The sequence below is a fragment of the Diceros bicornis genome, chromosome 17 (genome assembly GCF_020826845.1).
Source record: "Diceros bicornis minor isolate mBicDic1 chromosome 17, mDicBic1.mat.cur, whole genome shotgun sequence".
Taxonomy (NCBI): domain Eukaryota; kingdom Metazoa; phylum Chordata; class Mammalia; order Perissodactyla; family Rhinocerotidae; genus Diceros; species Diceros bicornis.
The window spans coordinates 18,489,133-18,512,778 of record NC_080756.1 but is presented as its reverse complement, the minus strand read 5'-3'; the positions used below and the strand labels follow the sequence as shown (position 1 = coordinate 18,512,778).

At 42.9% G+C, this 23,646-nt stretch overlaps 1 protein-coding gene across 4 annotated transcripts in view; it reads left to right on the top strand.

Annotated features, from left to right (window-relative positions):
- The window catches only part of SLC4A8 (solute carrier family 4 member 8), a 73,116-nt gene that overhangs the window by 25,511 nt on the left and 23,959 nt on the right, over nucleotides 1-23,646 (top strand). For all 4 annotated transcript variants that reach the window (XM_058558237.1, XM_058558236.1, XM_058558235.1 and 1 more), the window contains exons 8-16: nucleotides 816-973; nucleotides 1,884-1,971; nucleotides 2,937-3,083; nucleotides 3,897-3,997; nucleotides 9,916-10,090; nucleotides 10,687-10,820; nucleotides 11,871-12,116; nucleotides 21,172-21,277; nucleotides 21,885-22,046. In XM_058558237.1, the coding sequence (XP_058414220.1) occupies nucleotides 816-973; nucleotides 1,884-1,971; nucleotides 2,937-3,083; nucleotides 3,897-3,997; nucleotides 9,916-10,090; nucleotides 10,687-10,820; nucleotides 11,871-12,116; nucleotides 21,172-21,277; nucleotides 21,885-22,046 (1,317 nt within the window). The remainder of the gene's footprint in view (nucleotides 1-815; nucleotides 974-1,883; nucleotides 1,972-2,936; nucleotides 3,084-3,896; nucleotides 3,998-9,915; nucleotides 10,091-10,686; nucleotides 10,821-11,870; nucleotides 12,117-21,171; nucleotides 21,278-21,884; nucleotides 22,047-23,646) is intronic.

The window sequence follows — 23,646 nt, the reverse complement described above, 5'->3', positions numbered from 1 at the left end:
CATCTACTCAGGTCTTCTCCTCCAGCCTGGATGGGCTGACTTGTTAGTCTGTTCCACCAGATTCAACATGCTGAACCTGAGACCAGCCACTGATAATCCTCCCTCACACAGACCTGATTTTTCAGAATTATTTTTTGGTACCTGCTTTCCAGCAGCTCCTTCTTACCTCCAAGGGTTTTGCCAAAACAATATTTTTGCTACCGTCTCCTGAAACTACTTTGTGGTTAAAACTCTTCTTGGGTCTGTGCCTTTGGTGTCCGAGGCCTTCTGCAGTAGCAGTGCCTCCCTGCAGTTTCTGGTTCAAGTCTTGATCTCCCTGCCTCCAGCCTTTCCTTGCTCTGGTCTATCCTTGACACTGTCTTTCTAAAACACAGATAGTGTCATGTCACTTCTCTGCTCAGAAGGCTCCCTGTTTTATTGAGAAAACCTGAACCCCCTGACAAAGCATTCAAGTATTTTAAGATGGAAAACACTCGACCTAGAGCTTCAAAAACATTCTTCTTTGAGAATGCATGGTGTAATGGAATTCAAATCAGAGCACCTGGATTTAAATTCTCTCTCTTGAAGGCTCTGCTGTCCTGAGCAAGTTGACTCCACCTCTCTGGGTCTTAGTTGCTTCATTTTTTAACATAAGGAATGAGGTTAATAAGACCTAGCTTATCCACCTTACAGAGTTATTGTAAGGATCAAGTGAAACAGAGTGTGAAAACATATGTTAAATTATAAAATGGCATATGACTATAAGGTATGAAGAGGGTGATTGATGTTTGAGGTGTTGGCTCCCAAGTTGTCGGAGGGTTCTTTCGGACTTTCAGGTGGACCTTCATTTCATGAAGAAAATTCCCACTGGGGCTGAGGCCTCAAACGTCCTGGTTGGAGAGGTGGATTCTCTGGACCGCCCCATCGTGGCCTTTGTGAGGCTGTCTCCAGCTGTTCTCCTCTCAGGCCTGACAGAAGTGCCCATCCCAACAAGGTAAAGACAGACAGCAAAGCTCAGTGCCTGCTGTCTAAAGTACAGATTGATGTGAGCTCTGGTGGAAGAAACTAGCTAGTGCCAAAAGTGAAAATTAATTAATTTGGGGAATGCTGTTTAAAATTCAGCAGTGACCTCAGAAAACTGGGGTATATTTCATTAACCTCTGTGCAGAAGAATTCTAAGACTTTTAAGGCGATGACTGCACAGTACCTACAGCCTTGGAAATGGAGAGCTGAAGAGCATTCAGAGGGCATAGCAAGGGCCGATCCCTCGTTGTGATGAGAGGCCAAGTCTTACTCTCCCAGTTCCACAGAGCTGTGTCCCAGGGCATTGTCTCTGAGCAAACGTATTGATGTCTCTTTCCACAGTTCTGGCAGGATTTGTCTGGTTTGTAAATATGTCTGCATTTGTTCAAAAGGCTATTCATGCAGTCTGAAAGTGGTGATTCAGGTGATTCAGAGCCCCGTTAATTACAGAGTATACAGATGTCCAGAACACAGTTTAGACTCCTCTACAGGGCTTGATCACTTCGACTTCCTTATCCCTCTCCTCTCCCCATCATTTTCTTATTAGAACAATAAATGCGATTCAGATAACCTTGAATTTGTACTACAATGCCATGTTTTGAAAAAGCATCCTTTCTATAGCAAGGAATTGTGTCTATGGAAACCCTAAGAATTATAACCACATATTGAATGGAGTCATACAGATAACTTCCACTGCCCACAGTGGAGCTATTAGGTCAAGGCAACTCGCATTGCTCCATCATTAGTCTGTCTTCTTTTGTTGAAGGTACTGGGATGATTTCTGTTTGATAGGAAAGAGAAATTTCTGCTGTTTAGAGAGGAGTAAGATACCACTTCTTTAAGTTTACTTACATAATTTCATCCTCTGCATATGTTGCCAGATTCCTGTTTATCCTGTTGGGTCCAGTAGGGAAAGGTCAGCAGTATCACGAGATTGGCAGATCCATGGCCACCATCATGACAGATGAGGTACGCACCACTTCTTTTTTTCATTCATTCATCTCATAAATATTTACTGAGTATTTTATCTGTGTCTGGCACTGTGCTAGTTGTTGTGGATAAAATAATTACAGTTGCAGTGTCTGCTGCGAAACAGTCCAGGTCACTTCTCTGAATGCCTGTTGTGGGAGGACCAAGCCCTCTGGGAGATTTTTCTTCCTATGTCATCTCTCCCTTTGTGAATAATCAAGGATGCAGAGAAATCTTTTTCTGGGAAAACTGTTATTGCCAAGTAGGCTACCTAGAGAGAAAGATATTAAGGTTGACTTAACTTTCTAGAGAGGAGGGTTAATTAAATGCATCTAAGCTATTTACATAAAGAAACCTCACTCCTGTCACACACAGATGAGACCAGCTTGTATAAGGGTCTGGGGTTTGTGCTTGAGCACTGTAATGTGAGTGTACTAAGGCAACCAGACATTTTGGCTGCCATGGTGCTGAACTCCCACTGCACCCTGGTGAGGACTGCCTGCTCATGTAAGTTGCAAAGCAGGGTTTTCAAGGCATATGTCTTAGCAGGCAGAGGGAGGTGGAGGCTGTGCTTTATCAGCTCTCTTTGGGAGGCTTCTTTCATGGAAGACCTTAGTAATTCCATCCAGTTTTTCCAACCATTGTGATCAGGAAAAATTTCCCATGCATCTTGCCTCTTGTTCTATTCTTTGAGAAGGTAACAGAATTATACAACTTTAGAGTCATGTCTTACCTCTTCTTATACTAACAGACATGTATTTAGTTCTTTTTGACCCATCTCATCTTCAGGTCCATTTTTGTCCTTTTATTCTTGCACTTCTCTAAGTGCTAAAGTTTTCCACATTTCAGATCCCCATGACAGAGAGAAAAATCAAGAGGTCGTATCCATCTTTCACCATATCCATTGGTGCTTGTTTTAACTAAAGTTATTTTCAACTTTCCTGAGAGTATTTCCTTCTCTGTAGATTTTTCATGATGTGGCATATAAGGCAAAAGAGCGAGATGATCTCCTGGCTGGGGTTGACGAGTTCCTAGACCAGGTGACGGTGCTCCCACCAGGGGAGTGGGACCCCTCCATTAGAATCGAGCCACCCAAAAACGTCCCTTCCCAGGTAATGTATGCACATTGGCCAATGGTGGCTTAGTGCCACTTAGTGAATACCCGCCATGGACCAAGCTAAGACCACGTGGGTGTATGCGAAATAAATCAAGACCTGGCCCTGTTTCGGGGGACCTAGAATGTCAGAACAGTAATTAAAATGAATATGCAGGAACCTGGATTGGCTCAGGTGTGATGGGATCAGTCAGGATTACTCTGGGATGAATTTAAAGCCAACTTTTGAAGGATTGATGTGGGATGGCAGAGAGAAGAGGGGAGGCTATTTCTTGGGAGTATATCATGAACGAAGAAGCCATTAAATGGAAAGAACAAGTTGTAGAGAGGGAGCAAATAGAACCCCCCTACTTTTTGACAAGTTAGAGATGGGAAGGGAACTCCCACTATGCACTAAACACCAGGTGCTTTACATATGCTTATTCAACCTTCCCAGCAACATCCCCAAATAGGTGTTGTTATCCTTAATTTTACAAATGAGAAATAAAAATATCTTCAAGGTTTTAAGGTAAAGTAAGATTACATAGATGGATTTGAAACTGGAACTTAGGTCATATCTGATGCCAAAGTCTCCATTTTTCTGTTTCTGGGCAAGGCAGTTGAGTCAGGTACCAGTAGAGAGGAGGAGAAATTATATGTTGTTGTTTTCAGGAAAGTCAAAACTGCCCCAAATCAGTAAATGCATTTGAAAGCTACAAACACTTGGGTATTTTTTGGCTGCTTTTGAATTATCTCATCACCACTCCCCCCATTGGCAGGAGTGACGGAACAGATGGCTGACTTTACTAATTTTGTGGTCCTCTGTTAAAAGGAGAAAAGGAAAATGCCTGGTGTTCCAAATGGAAACGTTTGCCACATAGAACCGGAACCACATGGGGGCCACAGTGGGCCAGAACTTCAGCGCACTGGGCGGTAAGTTCTGTGATGTTTCACAGTTAATACTGCTTACTGGGCTGAAGTTGCGTGAAGGAGTAAGTCATCCTCTTTGCTTTCAGCCTTCTTCTCTGTGGTATCTTTAATGACTGGGAATGACTTTTCAAATGGAACCACTGACTATCAGTATTATGAATATATCAAATATTGTATTCATTCATTCAAGTTTCTCAAACCACCTGCCATATTCTGTCTCACCTCCAGTCCTTCCCACACATTGTTCCCTCGGATTTGAACACTTGTCCCCTTCCTCATCTCCTAGCTTCTCCTGCTTATCCTTTATCTCAGCTTAGGTGTTACTTCCTTTGGAAAGCCTTTCACGACTCTCTATAGATGAGGTTAGGTATTCCTACTATGTGGTGACACAGCTTTGAGCTCTGTCCCCCACCTGCCAGCCACACTCCCCCTAGCTCCCCAGTACAGCCCTTATCATGATTTCTTATTATTGCTTGATTTGTTGTCTTTCCTGCAAGAAAGAACGTTTGCTCCGTAAGGGCAGGGACCTCATTACGTTCCTAGCACCCAGCACATTGCTCTGTACGGAGTAGGCCCTCAATATCTGATGAATGAATGAATGAATGAATACTTTTAGAATGATGCCCATTCTGTAGCATGAATGAACTAGCTATAGATAAATATTGAGTGATTAAGTTAGAAAACTCCCTTAAGGTAGGAAAATAGGTGGTATTTTAGGTGTGTGTGTGTCTCAAAATAGGCAATCTACTCTTCTGGGCCAAGATTTTAAGGACAGATGTCCAACGAGGAGCTTCTCTAGTAGGTGAGGGAAGCAGGTCCCCAGACCAGGAAGCTTTATTTGCCAGGTAGGAAGGTGGCAAAAGAAGGTGATATTTTGGGTTGGAGTGACATCCAGGGTGTCCCCCAGATTGTGGGAGAAGACTGAGACTATGGTTCTGGCTCTGCAAATTGTGCTTGTGTCTAAGAAGGATCTGCTGGGCGGAGATTCTCAGGACAGGACTCAGATCATGGAAAGAAGCTTTTAACACCCTCAACTCCCTTGTTTTTGCCTTATTTTTTTCCTCCTCGCTTGAAATTGCTTTCCTTATTTTTATAACCTCAATACTCTACCCAATGGAAACTCAGGGGTTTTTTTTTGGAATTGTGGAGAGTGCTTTATTTTTCTACTCTTGGAAATTCAGGGAGAAGCCAGGAGAGGAAATGGAGAAGCAGGAGAGAGTGCGCTTAACTAGCAGTGTCCATGTAGCGTGTGTTTCCTGCGTAGAGGAAGGTATTTGAGGGGGACAGATAACTGGGCTCTGGGGAGGGATCGCTGGAGGCAAAGAGGAGCCCTTTGATGGAAGGGATGCTGAAAGGAGGGAGCCACCTCCTAGAGTAAATTTAGTGTTTTCTTTATAGTTAGAAGAAGTCTGAATTGGGTGGGGAGGCTGATATTGAGGGACAGTTCAAGGGAAGCATCTGCCCTTAGAATAGGTTCCAGGATTGAGACTGTGCTAGAGGAGGTGGTGTTTTTTAGAGGAGGGTCTTGGGTATGGATTTGATAGTATTTCAGAGTTATGATTTATCTTTTGAATATAAAGAGCGTCCATACCCCAGGACTTAGAGTTTGAAAGTAGTGGAAATGAGGGCAACAGTGTTTCCTCCAAACAGATATCCGTGCAGAGGTGATATTTTCAGATTTCTTTTGGTGTCAAAGAGAGAATAAACTAGAGTCCCAGGCCTTTTGAGGGGGTCACTTATAATCAATTCCACATGGGGGTTTGGGAGACCATTAAATTGGATTTCAGTAATTATAGAATCCCAGAAATGGTGCCTGACATCCCAAAAGAAAATCCTATACGGCCAGGATCATCACATGTTTAATCCCAAACCCCTTTACTCACAGAACCAAAGTACCTTCATCACAAATTCAAATAGGGGTGGAGGAAGTTCTCCCATAATGCTGTGTCAGGAACTTGTCGAACTGACAAAGCTGGAAGGAAGGGTTATCTGGGCTCAGAGCCTCGGTCTGCTTGGTGTGGGGGGTGCCTCCTCTTCCTGAGCTCCTGAGCTTCCTCAGAGCCCTTAGTAAAGGACCTTGAGACACATGGCCTTCTTCTCTTATAGCCTTTGAGGCAGGTGACCTAATGCCCACATCAGGGATTATAGTTCTGTGCCATCTCAGATTATGTAGGGAGTGAACATGAACCTTCCCCTAGAATTTTCCGGACCTTTCTGGTATATCAAATCATCACATTGTACACCTTAAACTTACACAATGTTATATGTCAGTTATACCTCAATAAAGCTAGGAGAAAAAAGGAAAAAAAGGATTAAGAAGATTTAAAAAATTACATTAGCCTGGGTTTTATAATTCTTCATACCATTAGTTGTGTTTCTTTGAAGTGGAAAACCTACTTTATGGGTATGATGTTGTACAACCTGGGGCAAAACTTGGAGACTTAGGGGATGTTATCCTCGTTGGATGGAGAGGTATTTGAAGATGGGGTAGTGTGGACTGTAAGAAGGTGAGGAAGGAGGCAACGTTGAAAATGGTACTCTGAGTTCTGTGTTATCTGACCCCCCAAGCCAGGGCCAGGACAGTGTCTGGGACCTCCCTGATGCCGACCCAGGCGGTGAGGCCGACTCATTCCCATAGGTAACGAAGAGGAAAGTCTGACTAGAGTGTTCCTAGGCCAGACGCTGCGCAGCAGGGAGGATACTCTGAAAAGAAGTTTTCCAAGGTAGATTGATATACCTTGTTGGGGATGCCACTTTTGGGAAGGGTTAATGAAAAAGAATCAGGAGCTGCTATCTCGATGATCCCCCCACGCTTCAAACAGGTTTCTGCCAAAGCACACCTGACAAATGGATGGCTGGCCTGTCCCTAAAGCCCTCCAGAGAGGGGTTCCCTAAGTCAGTGCTCCAGAGCCTAGTGACCCTCTATGCGGGTAAGTCCTTTCTTGCATCAAGCTTAAATTCATATCCCCCCAAAACTTGAACATCAAGGGCAGTGTTGAAAGGGAAAGGAGGTCTCAAATGTGAAGAGAAGCATCCGTGTCTGATTAATATCTGGTAAATGGGCAGTTATGGTCTGATTTTATGTGTGAGTGAGGTAGGAGGCTGACTCCATAAACAGCATTCAGAAATTATTTTATTAATTTATAGTTATACCATCGAGAAGAGCCTCAGATCTTTTCTCATTTGTCTAGTAGGCAGACAGGTGTCCTCCCTTTCAGTGACTTCTCATAAATCCATTTCACATTAAATCTTTGTCTATTACTCACAGACGCTCCTCCCTGAAGGCGCCTCCTGCATCCAGGGGCCAAGTGATCACAGCAGCTCAGTGGAGTGAGGCTCACTATTGCAGAAGGAGATTCTTCTCCCAGAATAATACCCTTCAGAGGAAGGTCACTGGTTATTAAGAGGTGATATTCACATTGTACTAAGATGCTATGTTGGGTAAGGACCCAGAAACACTTGAATCCTGCCCCAGACTAATCGTGGTGCCTATAAAGTCCTTGAGGGGCTAGTACCCAGAGGAGAAAGCAAGACAAAGTGATACTTTCTTACAAACTGGAAACAGACCCAAACCCTGAGGTGGGACACTCATGCTCTAGGTTAGACCCTGTTGATAGCTCCTTACCCAAGCTAGGTTTGCCAGAGAGGCTAAAACCAAAGCAGGTCACAAGGCTGGCTTGGCCTCTCTCCCCTAAGCCCAGACCCAGACAGTGATTTTACTGCTATAAGCTGAGGAAGGATGAATCCCAACTACACCCACCCAAACCAGAGGAAAGAGCAAGTGGGTAAGACAGAACAGCATCTGCCCTGTGTCCACCTGCATACCCACTGTCCCCGGCGAGATGACAGAAAGCATTCAGATGGAGAAAGAGAGCTGCCTTCTCCCCTGGCATACAGGTCCAGGCCTCGTGGTACTTTTCCAGGCTCCTAGGCAGGGAGAAAGAAAGAGCTGGCCAGGCCTCTTTTCATGAGAGAGTTGTTTTTTGTTTTTTTTAGCTATTACAGAAAATTTCAAACATACAAAAAAGAAAAGCGAATAGTATAATAAATCCCATGTGCCCATCAATAGTTATCAACATTTGGCCAATTTTGTTTCATCTATTTCTCCCCCAACTTAATTGTTTTGTTTTTATGTTTTCTAGATTATTTTAAACCAAATTATCGGTATCATGTCATTTTACCCGAAACTACTTCAGTATGTATCTCTGTTTGATAAGGACATTTTTAAAAACAACTCTCATGCCATTATGAAATCTAACAAAATTAACAATAATTCCTTAAATTGTCTAATGATCAGTCCGTATTCAACTTTTTGTGATTGTCTTAGCAACATCTTTTCAGAGTTCATTTGTTTGACATAGGATCCAATCAGGGTTTGCATTTCACATTCCCATTCTATAACAGCCCTCCTTCCTTTTTTTCTGTGCCATTGATTTGTAGAAGAAACCAGGTAATTTGTTGTGTAGAATGCTGAGTGGCCCTTTTTTGTGTGTGTGTGAGGAAGATTATCCCTGAGCTAACATCCATTGCCAATCCTCCTCTTTTTGCTGAGGAAGGTTGGCCCTGGGCTAACATCCATGCCCATCTTTCTCTACTTTATATGGGAAGCCGCCATAGCATGGCTTGACAAGCGGCGCGTCGGCTGATGCCCAGAATCCAAACCTGCGAACCCCAGGCTACCAAAGCGGAGCGCATGCACTTAACTGCTGTGCCACCGGGCTGGCTCCTGAGTGGCTCTTTTTGTTACTCACTTATCAACTTTCACCCTGGTGCGGTGACCCCACTCTTAGAAAAAGCGACCCAGTCTGAGGACACCACTGCTCCTTAGGTGTGGGATATCTTGCTCTCGATCTGTCTCATCCTTGGGAAGTGGAGGGGGATCCTGAAGTCCTGCCACCAGGTCCTGTTGATTCTACCTCCTGATTAGTCCTGAGCCCACTCCACTACTTCCAGTCCTGCCCTGTGTTCCAGTCATTACACCCCTGCCTGAATGATCCTTCCAGGATGCACGTTTAATTGTGTCGCTCTCCTGTTTACAATCTTTCAGTGACTTGACATGCCATTAGGATCAAGTTCTAATTCCTTAAAACAGTGTACAAGGCCCTTCGTGACTAGGCTTCTCCAGTTTCTCCAGCCTTGTCAGTTGGTATTTGCCCCTCACACTGTCTTATCCAGCCATATCTCTTTCAGCATCTTGAACGCACCATGCCCTCTCACCTCTAGGTGTCACCCATGCTAGCCCCTCTGCCTCATCTGGCTCACTCCTGGTCTGTTCTCCTAGTCCCTGCTGAAATGTGCCTTCCTGTTCTGTGCTGCCGTGGCGCCTCACGACACTGCCTGTCTCCTGCACTCGACTGTTGGTCCTGGAGAGAAGGGCTGTGTTGTCTTGCTCACTCCTGCCTCTCCAGGACCCGGCACAGTGCCTGGCACGAAGTATCTGCTACCACTTGTCAACTGCGTGAATGAATTATTATGCTAATTGCTGAAGAGTCAGGTGGATAGGAAAGTACTTTCAGAGTAGGAAAGTACATGTGAAGGGGCTTTGAATCTAGAAAACATATAATAAAACTAACAATTTTAATACTTTGAATTGGTTTTGCACATTTCCTCCTAACAGCTCAGAATTTGTAGTTTGAAGCTAATACTTACTTCATGTTAATTTTTTGGAACTTTTTATTGAATGGGTAATATGCACACCCAAATTCATGCTTTTTCTGCTTGGGATAATCATTCAAATTCATGCCCTTGGTTGCAAATAGAATCTGTGCTGGCTCTAGAGAGATCTCTTATACTTGGGGTCAAATTGAAGCCAAAGTGTAACCTCCATTCAGAGCACGTTTGAAGTGCTTTCAAATGTGTGCTGTTCATATGCTTGCACGGAGGGGGGCGGTGTTCGAGGCCTGTCTGCCATGTTTCTGCAGGCTCTTTGGGGGCTTGGTGCTGGACATCAAGCGGAAGGCCCCCTGGTACTGGAGCGACTACCGGGATGCACTCAGCCTGCAGTGTTTGGCCTCCTTTCTGTTCCTGTACTGTGCCTGCATGTCGCCTGTCATCACCTTTGGGGGATTGCTTGGAGAAGCCACTGAGGGACGCATAGTAAGAACTTTTAACCACTTCTAATGGTCCCAAACAAGACTTAAAATATTATAGTGGCAGCCAAGTCCATTGGGGGGAAAATTGCCCGGGCTAGGACTGAGGAGATTGGATTCTTTGTACTGAATTACTGTGGTCCTCTGACTTCATACCAAGCAGCAACACAGTTCTCCCTTTAGAACAGACTCTCTTCTGCTTGAGTATCAATTTCAGTAGCTGATTGCCCAGTTGAATTGCCCGTTGCTCCAAGGGTGGAAAATGATATATTAATGTCATTTGAAAGTAAGATTTAAGGTGACTCTGTATGACAGCTTGTAGTGTGAATGGTGTTGTTGTGCTTTCTATATATATTTAAGTACTGAATTGAGTCACTGGAGAACAGGACTTAGTTAAGGAATCACATATGGATGGATTCGGGCACCTGAATTATCAAACTGTTATCCGTTTACAAGAGTATTAGACAGCGTATACACATCACTCTTTGCAAATGACTTGTCAGGGCACACAGGAGAGCTAAGTCAGGAATGTGCATAAGTCCACATTACTCATTACAGGTGGGCTGTGGACTCAGTGATGATGGTTTTTTTTTTCCCTCTCAGAGTGCAATTGAATCCTTGTTTGGAGCCTCCATGACTGGGATTGCCTATTCCTTGTTTGCCGGACAGGCTCTCACCATCCTGGGAAGTACTGGGCCAGTGCTTGTGTTTGAAAAGATTTTGTTCAAATTCTGCAAGTAAGAAATTTGGTTTTCTGAAAACTCTAACTAGATGTGCTCTTGTGCTGTTAGGGTTGAATGCCAGGGTCCTGGCAAGTATAAGCAGGCAAATATCATTCTGGACTGTAAAAGCCTGAAGAAAGAACATCATTGGTCTGTTGTCCTACCCCCAGGTAGTACTGTACCTAAAATAGCAGATCTCCTAGTCTTAAAGAGCTTTATTAACATCCCTCAGCCATTAGTGAAGTCTTGACTTTTTATCTTTATTTTTTATTTATTTTTGTGAGGAAGATCAGCCCTGAGCTAACATCCATGCTAATCCTCCTCTTTTTGCTGAGGAAGACCGGCTCTGAGCTAACATCTATTGCCAATCCTCCTCCCTTTTTTTTTTCCCCAGTAGATAGTTGTATGTCATAGTTGCACATCCTTCCAGTTGCTGTATGTGGGACGTGGCCTCAGCACGGCCGGAGAAGCGGCGTGTCAGGGCGTTCCCGGCACCCGAACCCGGGCCGCCAGCAGCAGAGCGCGCTCACCCAACCGCTAAGCCACGGGGCCGGCCCTTGACTTTTTATCTTTAAAAAGACTTTCCCTAGCTAATTCAAACTCCTCCATTTCCATTTCAAGTCAATTTTTAGTTTGGCCTAATATCCCTCCTCCATATTCTGGTTGCTAGTGGTGGTAAGACTCAACAATGCCCTTGTTTCCCTACTTTTCTTATAAAATCTTTTTTTCATTTTGTATTAGCATGTAGAACAAGGGCCGGCTCCTTTTTCTTACCTGCAAGAATAAGATCTTAATCACGTTGGGCAGTAATGGCAGAAACATGTGTGGGACAATTCCTTCCTTCTCCACTTTCCTTGTCCTTGCTATGGCAAATACCACTTGTGAAGCAAAGCTTTGTCACAGTTGTCCCAGGGCAGCGTTTAGGAGTGAAGTGCAGTCAGAGTTAGGGATAAACTGGGTTGCAATACTGGGATGGATACTATGTCATGAATCAACCACATTTCTGACCCTTTGTCTCGTGATGCCATCCATCCTTGCCTTTGATGAACTTTGGTCTTGTTTCAGAGACTACGCTCTTTCATACCTCTCCCTGCGAGCTTGTATCGGACTGTGGACCGCCTTCCTGTGCATTGTTCTTGTGGCAACTGATGCCAGTTCCCTTGTCTGCTACATTACCCGCTTCACTGAAGAAGCGTTTGCCTCCCTGATTTGCATTATTTTCATCTATGAAGCAATAGAAAAGTTGATTCACCTAGCAGAGACCTACCCCATTCACATGCACAGCCAGCTGGACCACCTCAGCCTGTATTAGTAAGTATGCTTTCTGCTTGTCTTTCTTTTTTTCATTTAGCAAAGGGCCTGAGTTTAATGGCTGATGTAGTGTGCCAGGCAGCGCGTGTAGCTTCTGTTAAGGAAGCATCTTGGCCCTCTGGGAAACAGAGCTCAGATACGGATGTGAAGACTTGGGGGGCTGCCAGGGGAGAACAGTCAAAAGTGATGACGGAGAGGATAGACTAAGAGTGAAACCCAGAGGGGACGTGAGAAATGCTTCCAGAGCATGTCTTTTGGTTCCAGGCATTGAGACAAAAATAGGCTGCAAAGATAGCAGGGAGAATTCAAGTTAGTGGTTGGGAAGAACTTCTTTTTGCAAGGACTGTGACCCTGGACCACGTTATCACGATTCTCTGAAAGTGTATACAGGCTACTCTTAGGACTCATTAGGTAGAGATATGTTAATGATTCCTTACCTATCCACAGGTCTCTTACTCAGTATCCTAAAGATCTAGAAGTCTGTTTACTTACCTAGATTTCAACTCAAGAGGCTGTGTTTTCTTCACATGTTCAATACAGTTTGGATCAGCTGGAAAAGAAACACAGTATTTGGCTGTGTTTTCAACCTTCTAGGAGAGTCTGGTCCTATAAAACATCTCCTCTCTGGAATAGTCATTCTCCAAATTATGACTAAAGCCCCTCGTCCTTTAGCTCTGTATGTGAAGTTCCCTCCCTCTGGCTGCACAGTTATTTTTCACTGTGGACAATTCACCCTGAGCTAACATCGTGGCAATCTTCCACCTGTTTTGTATGTGAGTTGCTGCCACAGCATGGCCACTGACAAGTGGTATAGGTCCGCACCCGGGAACTGAACCCAGGCTGCTGAAGCAGAGCACGCTGAACTTAACCACTAGGCCACGGGGCTGGCCCTGGCTGCACAGTTCTGATGTGGAGGGTCTGGTTGTGAAGTGAACACTTTCAACCTGAAACTGCCTGAGCCAAGAGTGCACTGCATGGAGGCATCTGCCAAGCAGCCACAGATACACTTTTATAGAGTCTAGTTATCCATTCATTAACCTTTTTAAAGCCAGAATTCATAAAAAATTTATTAGAATTTTAAAGTTATTTTATTAGAAAATAACCATTAGGGAGTGTAATCTTTGAAGCCTAGAGGATTGCCGACTTGCTTTGGAGTTCTGGATTGCCCATTGGCATTGGAGTAAGGTTTATTCTTTGACCTTTTTATTGTCATTCATTTATTCCTTTTTTTTTTTTTATTGATATTTTAATGGTTTCTAACATTGTGAAATTTTGGGTTGTACATTTTTGTTTGTCCATCACCCCATATATGACTCCCTTCACCCCTTGTGCCCACCCCCCACCCCCACTTCCCGGGTAACCACAGTCCAGTTTTCTCTGTCCATGTGTTGGTTTATATTCCACATATGAGTGAGATCATACAGTGTTTGTCTTTCTCTTTCTGGCTTATTTCACTTAACATAATACGCTCCAGGCCCATCCATGTTGTTGCAAATGGGACGATTTTGTCTTTTTTTATGGCTGAGTAGTATTCCATTGTATATATATACCACATTTTCTTAATCCAATCGTCAGTCGAGGGACACTTACGTTGCTTCCACTTCTTGGCTATGGTGAATAATGCTGCAATGAACATAGGGGTGCATAAGCCTCTTTGGATTGTTGATTTCAGGTGCGTTGGATAGATTCCCAGTAGTGGGATGGCTGGATCATAGGGCATCTCTATTTTTAATTCTTTGAGGAATCTCCATACCGTTTTCCATAGAGGCTGCACCAATTTGCATTCCCACCAGCTGTGTATGAGGGTTCCTGTTTCTCCACATCCTCTCCAACATTTGTTGTTTTTTGTCTTGGTGATTATAGCCATTCTAACGGGCGTGAGGTGGTATCTTAGTGTTGTTTTGATTTGCATTTCCCTGATGATTAGTGATGTTGAGCATCTTTTCATGTGCCTATTGGCCATCTGTATATCTTCCTTGGAGAAGTGTCTGTTCATTTCCTCTGCCCATTTTTTGATCGGGTTGTTTGTTTTTTTGTTGTTCAATTGTGTGAGTTCTTTATATATTATGGAGATCAACCCCTTGTCAGATGTATGTTTTGCAAATATTCTCTCCCAGCTGGTTGGTTGTTTGTTCATCTTGATTCTGGTTTCATTTGTCTTATAAAAGCTCTTTAGTCTGATAAAGTCCCACTTGTTTATTTTTTCTTTAGTTTCCCTAGTCTGGGTAGGCATGTCATCCGAAAAGATTCCTTTAAACCCAATGTCAAATAGTGTGTTGCCTATATTTTCTTCTATGAGTTTTATAGTTTCAGGTCTCACCTTCAGGTCTTTGATCCATTTTGAGTTAATTTTTGTGAATGGCGATAGCACATGGTCCACTTTCATTCTTTTGCATGTGGCTGTCCAGTTTTCCCAACACCATTTATTGAAGAGACTTTCCTTTCTCCATTGCATGTCCTTAGCACCTTTGTCGAAAATTAGCTGTCCGTATATGTGTGGTTTTATTTCTGGGCTTTCAATTCTGTTCCATTGATCTGTGTGTCTGTTTTTGTACCAGTACCATGCTGTTTTGATTACTATTGCTTTGTAGTATGTTTTGAAGTCAGGAATTGTGATGCCTCCTGCTTTGTTCTTTTTCTTTAGGATTTCTTTAGCTATTCGGGGTCTTTTGTTGCCCCATATAAATTTTAGTATTCTTTTTTCTATTTCTGTGAAGAATGTCATTGGGATTCTGATTGGGATTGCATTGAATCTGTAGATTGCTTTAGGTAATATAGACATTTTAACTATGTTTATTCTTCCAATCCACGTGCATGGGATATCTTTCCATTTCTTTATGTCATCGTAGATTTCCCTCAATAATGTCTTGTAGTTCTCATTGTATAGGTCCTTCACCTCCTTTGTAAGATTTATTCCTAGGTATTTTATTCTTTTTGATGCAATTGTAAATGGTATTATCTTTTTGAGCTGTCTTTCTGTTAGTTCATTATTAGCATATAGAAATGCAACTGATTTTTGTAGATTGATTTTGTACCCTGCAACTTTGCTGTAGTTGTTGATTGTTTCTAACAGTTTTCCAACAGATTCTTTAGGATTTTCTATATATACAATCATGTCATCTGCAAATAGTGAGAGTTTCACTTCTTCGTTACCTATTTGGATTCCTTTTATTCCTTTTTCTTGCCTAATTGCTCTGGCCAAAACCTCCAGTACTATGTTGAACAGGAGTGGTGAGAGTGGGCAGCCCTGCCTCGTTCCTGTTCTCAGAGGAATGGCTTTCAGTCTTTCCCCGTTGAGTATGATGTTAGCTGTGGGTTTGTCATATATGGCCTTTATTATGTTGAGGTACTTTCCTTCTATTCCCATTTTATTGAGAGTTTTTATCATAAATGGATGTTGTATCTTGTCAAATGCCTTCTCTGCGTCTATTGAGACGATCATGTGGTTTTTATTCTTTGTTTTGTTGATGTGATGTATCACGTTGATTGATTTGCGGATGTTGAACCATCCCTGCGTCTCTGGTATAAATCCCACTTGATCATGGTGTATGATCTTTTTAATATATTGTTGTATTCGGTTTGCCAATATTTTGTTGAGGATTTTTGCATCAATGTTCATCAGCGATATTGGCCTGTAATTTTCTTTCTTTGTATTGTCTTTGTCTGGTTTTGGTATCAGGGTGATGTTGGCCTCATAGAATGATTCAGGAAGTGTTCCATCTTCCTCTATTTTTTGGAATAGTTTGAGGAGGATGGGTATTAAATCTTCTTTGAATGTTTGGTAAAATTCACTGGAGAAGCCATCTGGTCCTGGACTTTTATTTTTTGGGAGGTTTTTGATTACTATTTCAATCTCTTTACTTGTGATTGGTCTATTCAGATTCTCCATTTCTTCTTGGTTCAATTTTGGGAGGTTGTATAAGTCTAAGAATTTATCCATTTCTTCTAGATTGTCCAATTTGTTGGCATATAATTTCTCATAGTATTCTCTTATAATCCTCTGTATTTCCATGGTATCCGTTGTAATTTCTCCTCTTTCATTTCTAATTTTATTTACTTGAGCCTTTTCTCTTTTTTTCTTAGTTAGCCTGGCTAAGGGTTTGTCTATTTTGTTTATCTTCTTGAAGAACCAACTCTTTGTTTCATTAATCCTTTCTACTGTTTTTTTGGTCTCAATATCATTTATTTCTGCTCTGATTTTTATTATTTCTCTCCTTCTGCTGGCTTTGGGCTTTGTTTGTTCTTCTTTTTCTAGTTCTGTTAGGTGTAATTTAAGGTTGCCTATTAGGGCTTTTTCTTGTTTGTTAAGGTGGGCTTGTATCGCTATGAGTTTCCCTCTCAGGACCGCTTTTGCTGCGTCCCATATGGTTTGATATGGCATGTTATCATTTTCGTTTGTTTCCAGATAGTTTTTGATTTCTCCTTTAATTTCATCAATGATCCATTGGTTGTTCAGTAGCATGTTGTTTAATCTCCACATTTTTGTCACTTTCCCAGTTTTTTTTTCCTGGTTCATTTCCAGTTTCATAGCCTTATGGTCTGAAAAGATGCTTGTTATGATTTCAATCTTCTTAAATTTATTGAGGCTTGCTTTGTTTCCCAACATATGGTCTATCCTAGAGAATGTTCCATGCGCGCTTGAGAAGAATGTGTAGTCAGCTGTTTTTGGGTGGAGTGCTCTGTATATGTCTACTAGGTCCATCTCGTCCAGTTTTTCATTTAAGTCTAATATTTCTTTATTAACTTTTTGTCTGGATGATCTATCCATTGCTGTAAGTGGGGTGTTAAGATCCCCTACTATTATTGTGTTGTTGTTGATTTCTCCTTTTAGGTTTGTTAATAGTTGTTTTATGTACATTGGTGCTCCTATGTTGGGTGCATATATATTTATAAGTGATATGTCTTCTTGATGGAGTGTCCCTTTTATCATTATATATTTCCCTTCTTTGTCTTTCTTAACCTGTTTTATCTTGAAGTCTACTTTGTCTGATATGAGTATGGCAACACCTGCTTTCTTTTGTTTGCCATTAGCTTGGAGTATTGTCTTCCATCCTTTCACTCTGAGCCTGTGCTTGTCTTTAGTGCTAAGATGTGTTTCCTGAAGGCAGCATATTGTTGGGTCTTGCTTTTTAATCCATCCTGCCACTCTGTATCTTTTGATTGGAGAGTTCAATCCATTTACATTTAGGGTAATTATTGAAATATGAGGGTTGAATGTTGCTGTTTTGTCACTTATTTTCTGGTTCTTTTGCATTTCCTTTGTTTCTTGTCCCATTTGTTTTGGACTGCCAATTCAGTTTGGTTGTTCTGTCTTATGATTCTTCTAGTTTTCTCTTTGTTTATCATATGTGGTTTTAATTTGATTATTTGTTTAGTGGTTACCTTGAGGTTTGGGCGAAAAATCTTCTGTATGAGATAGTCCATTATCTGATAGCCTCCTATTTCCTTATACTAAGTCAATTCAGTCACTTTCCTCTTCCCCTTCTAAGTTGCTCTTGTTATACCTTATTCTATCTTGTGTTGTGGCTGTGTGTTTACAGTGATGAGGTTAAATTTATTTTTGGTGAATTTCTTCCTTTGATCTTTGAGTTTAGTATTTAAGTGGTTGCTAACCTATTCCGGTAAAGATCTACTATTTCTCTGATTTTGTCTACCTACTTTTCTCCTTACTCCAAGCTTTGTGTTCCCTTTCTCTTCTTGTTTTCAGGCCTGAGGGCCTTCTTGAGTATTTCTTGTAGTGGCGGTCTCGTGGCCATGAACTCCCTTAGCTTTTGTTTATCTGGGAGAGTTACTATTTCTCCATCATATTTGAAGGATATTTTTGCTGGATAGAGTATTGTTGGCTGAAAGTTTTTGTCTTTTAGTATTTTGAATATATCATTCCAGTCTCTTCTAGCCTGAAAAGTTTCTGTTGAGAAATCCGCTGAGAGCCTGATGGGAGTTCCTTTGTACGTTATTTTTTGTTTTTGTCTAGCTGCCCTTAATATTGTTTCTTTGTCGTTGACCCTGGCTAGCCTTACCACTAGGTGTCGTGGTGAAGGCCTTTGTCTGTTAATATATATAGGCGTCCTGTTGGCTTCGCTTACTGGTATTTCCTGCTCCTTCCCCAGATTTGGGAAATTTTCAGCTATTATTTCCTTGAATAGGCTCTCTGTTCCTCTTTCCCTCTCCTCTCCCTCAGGAATACCTATAATTCTTATGTTACATTTTCTAATAGAGTCCGATATTTCTCGGAGTCTTTCTTCATTTCTTTTTAGTCTTAGTTCTCTCTCTTCTTCCATCTGGAGTATATCTGTATTCCTATCCTCTAAAGTACTAATTCTTTCCTCCATATTGTCAGCTCTGTTCTTTAAAGATTCCAGATTCTCCTTTATCTCCTCCATTGTGTTCTTCATCTCCATCAGCACTGATAGGTTTTTCTTTATGATTTCAATCTCTTTTGTGAAGAAACTCCTAATCTCATTTAATTGTTTGTCTGTGTTGTCTCGTATTTCGTTGAGTGTTTTTATGATAGCTATTTTGAAATCTCTGTCATTTAGTTTATGGATTTCTGTGTCTTCAGGGTTGATTTCTGGGTGCTTGTCATTTTGTTTCTGGTCTGGTGATTTCATATATTTTTGCATTGTGGTTCCTGTGTTGGTTTTGATTTTCCTCATCCTGGAAGTCTCTGGTTGCAATTTCCACCTGCCACCACTGTCTGGTGGTAAAGGGCTGTGTAGTCTAAGCCCCCTGCGCTCTGCCCCAGTTTTTCTGCTGCGATCCGCAGTTTTGTTTTGTTTTGTTTTGTTTTGTTTTTCCCCACTGCGATCCACGGGTCCAGTCCAGTTTATTCAGGTCTGCCTCGGACCGCTAGGTCTGGTCGAGCTGCAGACTCCGGGTTGCGGGGAGGGGGGAGCTCTCTCTTTTGCCCTCTGGGTCCCTGACGTGGGAGGCTTCTCGTTTGCCCCTCTTTATCCGCTCTCTGGGTTGCTCAGATGTTGATGGTAGCCCTGTGGCTCCTCTGAGCCCTCTGTGCGGGAGTTTCCCACTGGCTGAGAGAGCCCGAAGAGCTACAGTTTCCCGCCGAGGACCGGATCGCTGATCTGATGGGGAGGGAGCGGAGTTCTCCTTACCTCTCCCCACTTCCTCCGGGGGCCCAGCACGTTCCGCTCTCAGATGTGCAGCAGTGTGGATCCCTCCGCTCTAGCTTTTCACTGTCTGGGATTCCGTTGTTGGTCTGTGGCTGTTACTTTTGTTGTATCTTGTGGGGGAAGAATTCACGGGAAAGCTCACTCCGCCATGATACTGACGTCACTCTCTCATTTATTCCTTTAACAAATATGTGTTGAGCACCTACTGTATGCCAGGCACTGTTTTAGGCCCTGGAACATAGCAGTGACCCTGACAGACAAAGGATCTACCCTCATGAGGCTTATATCCTAGTGAGAAGAGATGGACAAAAGTGACCAGCCCTAGACTGAGTAGACTTTGGATCTGGATACTGTAATTGTTTGTTAGTAAAGCTCAAAATAGCATTTTTCTTAGTTGTCTTCCACTGTTGGTTCATATGGAGCTGATGTGAAGCTAGAACTCCCCAACTCTTTAAATGATTTTATGTTAACATGTGTGGAACTGATTTTTTTAATAGACTTGTTTTTTTAGAGCAGTTTTAGGTTCACAGCAAAATTGAGCAGAAAGTACAGAGAGTTCCCATATACCCCTTGCCCCCACACATGCACAGCCTCCCCTGCTATCAACATTTCCCACCAGAGTGGTACATTTGTTGCAATCAGTGAACCTGTATTGACACATCATTATCACCAAAAGTCCACAGTTTACATTAGGGTTCACTCTTGGTATTGTAAATTCTGTGGCTTTTGATGAATGTATAATGACATGTCACCATTATAGTATCATACAGAGCAGTTAGTTGCCATACAAATTCTCTGTGCTCTACCTATTCATCTCTCCCACCACCCCAACCCCTGGAAGACAGAAATCTTTTTACTATCTCCATAGTTTTGCCTTTTCCACAGTGTCACATAGTTGTAATCATACAGTGTGTAGGCTTTTCAGATTGGCTTTACTCACTTAGTAATATGCACTTAAAGGTCTACTGTGTCTTTTCACGGCTTGATAGCTCATTTCTTTTTAGTGCTGAATAATAGTCCATTGTCTTGATGTACTACAGTACATCCATTCGCCTACTGAAGGACATCTTTGTTGCTTCCAAGTTTAGAATTGATTTTTTATACCTAAATATAGGACTTCATAGCTTTCCCTATTAATTTTCATTTTGTTGATTTCCTCCTATTATTATAAACTGTTGAGATCTTTTTGAATTTTAATTCTGTCATGCTATATCCTTAGAAGGCATGCTCATTAAATTCACAGATGAAACAAAGTTGGTGGGAATGACTGTATTAGTTGAGTATACTGGGAGCCAGTTCAGGCATGAAGCATGCTGGGACTGGGAGGCAATATGGTGGCCAGTGGGACAGGTCTGGTCAGATGGACAAGTTTAGATGGAAGAAGAGGCCTGGGGAAGCCAGAGAATGGTGGAGGTAGTGGGATATATCCAGAGATAATGCAGCGTGATAAGAAAAGCTTATATCACGATTCCAGGAGACTCCCATTTTTAGAGCAAGAACGTGACGGGAGTATAGGGAGCAAGATACGTAGGCTTGGAGGAAGCTGTTGAGAGCTGACTGCAGTATCAAGTCCTCCTTGCTGTGTAGATTGAATTTCATAGGAAGAGCCTAAGAGATAGAAACTAAGCAAGGAAACCACCAGGGCTCATTCTGGGCACATCAGATGCCAAGCTTTGTTGTTTGCAGAATTTAACCCGAGACCCACATGCTGGTTTGAGTCCATCTTCGGTAATGACTGACTGAAAAATTGGGATGTGGATGGGCCTACAGATGGGCCTCAGCCAACAGGACCAACCTCAGGGATCTGAAGTGGGCAGAGGAGAAATAGGCAGCTCTGCTAGAGCCTTTAGCTCAGTCACGGCGAAAAATACTTAATTGACTACTTGGCTGCTTTCCTCAGGAATCTTTTTTCCTTTTCCCTTCAGCTGCAGGTGTACTCTCCCAGAGAATCCAAACAATCACACCCTGCAGTACTGGAAGGACCATAACATCGTGACAACGGAAGTCCACTGGGCTAACCTGACCGTTAGTGTAAGTCTGGGAGCTGCCAGGTGCTGTGGCAATGTGGCCGCCAGGTTTAGGAGGGCCTTCTAGGTAGAAGTGGGGTAGCCCTTCGGCAAGCTCTGGAATTTTCAGAAATAAAGCTTTTTTTTTTTTTTTTTTTTAACTATTCTTACTGACTTTTTTCCCCCTTCAAAAGTTTTCTTGTACATAAAGGGAAAAGAAGATTACCTCTCTCTTCTCTCCCACATGCACCCTACCCAGTGACCCTGCACCAGGGGTATGAGGGGATGAAACTAGGCAGGGCAGGGGGGCAGACCCAGGCTTTGTGGGGCTTGAAGAACATTCAAATTTGGAAGTCCTCTGTAATATGAGTAATACAAATTGCTAGGGCCCTCCCAGAACCTCATGTTTGCTCGGGACAGTTCTGGTTTCATTTTCAAAAGCAATAGTCACCCTGCCTGGGAGGGGCTTTTGCGAGTGAGAGCCCCACAACTGCATGGAGGTCAAGTGGGTGCTGCTGGCAGCCTGTGCTCCCCAGCAACCGTGGGGTGACAGTGATCAGTGGACTCAGAAGGCTACAGCTATTTATTCCCTTGTGCCTGCCTTTCATCACCCAGAATACTTGTTCCTCCAGGAATGCCAGGAGATGCACGGAGAGTTCACGGGATCTTCGTGTGGCCACCATGGACCCTATACTCCGGATGTGCTCTTTTGGTCCTGCATTCTCTTCTTCACCACCTTCATCCTCTCAAGCACCTTAAAGACGTTTAAGACAAGCCGCTATTTCCCAACCAGGGTAGGTAGCATGCTCGTGCGTTTCTTTTGTGTTAGAAGTCGAGTATAACAGGCCCTGTTCTCAGCCTCCCTGCTGCTTGCTGAGCAGAGTGGCAGGTGGAGAGTTCCAAATGTCATGATGAACAACGCTGTGGCATTCTCTTCTTCCAGTGTCCAGCAGCCTCTTTCATAGATGTGTGGGATGAGGGTTAATACTTAAAAGCTTTTTGATTTAAAAATGCCAGGTGAGTTTAAAGTGGTAGTAGTGTTGTCTAAAAGCTATTAACTCTCATTTCCAGAATGCTGTTAAGTTTCATTTCCAGAATGCTGGGACATGTAGTATCCAATAGCGAGAGCTGGCTCCTGAATGTGGTAATTTGGGATGATCATTTTGGATACATAGGAAACCCTGAAGTCTCCTCCCAGGGGTGGCTTTTGTGATAGCTTGTGAGATCACTGGTGACATTGACTGCAGCAGCCAAAATGCTCCTGACAGCGATGGTGCTGTTTGTATCGTGATCAGTTTTGGCAGGGCAGAATGAGAGGCTGACTGTAGAGTGGATAAAGGGGCCATTGCTTTGAAAAGGCACTTGAATCAGGAGAAATGGTGGTTTTTCTGTAAGTGAGGTTTCATCAGGCACATTTGCAGAGCAGGATGTGTGACTAGGTGGGGGGCTCAGGTGATTAGATATGTACTGTACACACCTACATGACTAAAACACATTCTTAGACTTCAGTGAGCCTACACAGTAGTTAAGGATGGTACATATTAAATAAGTTTGGGGTCATTGTTTCCGGTCTAGACAAATAGTTAACTAATGGCAGTTGTGTACTAACTACTTGCTCAGGCGTAGGTTAAGTGCTATGGGGGATGCAAAAGTAGTTTAAAATGCAGTCTCTGCCGTCAGATAGGAAGGGGAAACCCATGAAACAACCAGGTCCACCTGAGACAGTAGTAAAGCGTTGGATGCCAACCTGGGATGTAAGTGCTGTAGGAGTTCACAGGAAAGAAGGGCCACAGGGCCCCAGGATGGGCTTCATGGTGGGAGCAGCTGCATGTTCAGAGAATGTTTGTAACATTCAGTGGAGAACTAACAAAACCAGGGAGGAGGAGCTGGAAACCTCAGGTTTCAAAGGAAAGCAAAGTCAGGTTAAGGTATTAGTGAAGTTACGTGCGGCTAAGATATGTTCTGAAATGTTGGGCATTTCAGAAGCATTGTACTTTATTAAAGCTATGGCAAACTATAAAGTGGCATAGTCCTCTTAGGGACAAAATGTGATAAGTGCTATGGAGAAAAATAAGGCAAGAAAGGAGTATAGGAAGTGCTGGGGTGGAGGGTGGTGAACAATGTGAAGTAGGATCATCAGAGAAGATCTCATGGAGGAGGTGACATTTAGGTGAATGTAAAGGAGGTGAGGGAGCTACCCAAGAGGTTACCTGGAGGAAATACATTCGAGGGAGAAGGATGAGCAAGTACAAAGACCTTGAGGTGGGAGTGAGTCTGTCATGTTTAAGAAACAACAAGGAGGTCTTTGTGGCTGGGGCAGTGTGACCGAGCGGGAGAGCACTGGGAGCTGGAGTCGGAGAGGTAATGATGCCAGTATGTGGGCCTCATAGGCCA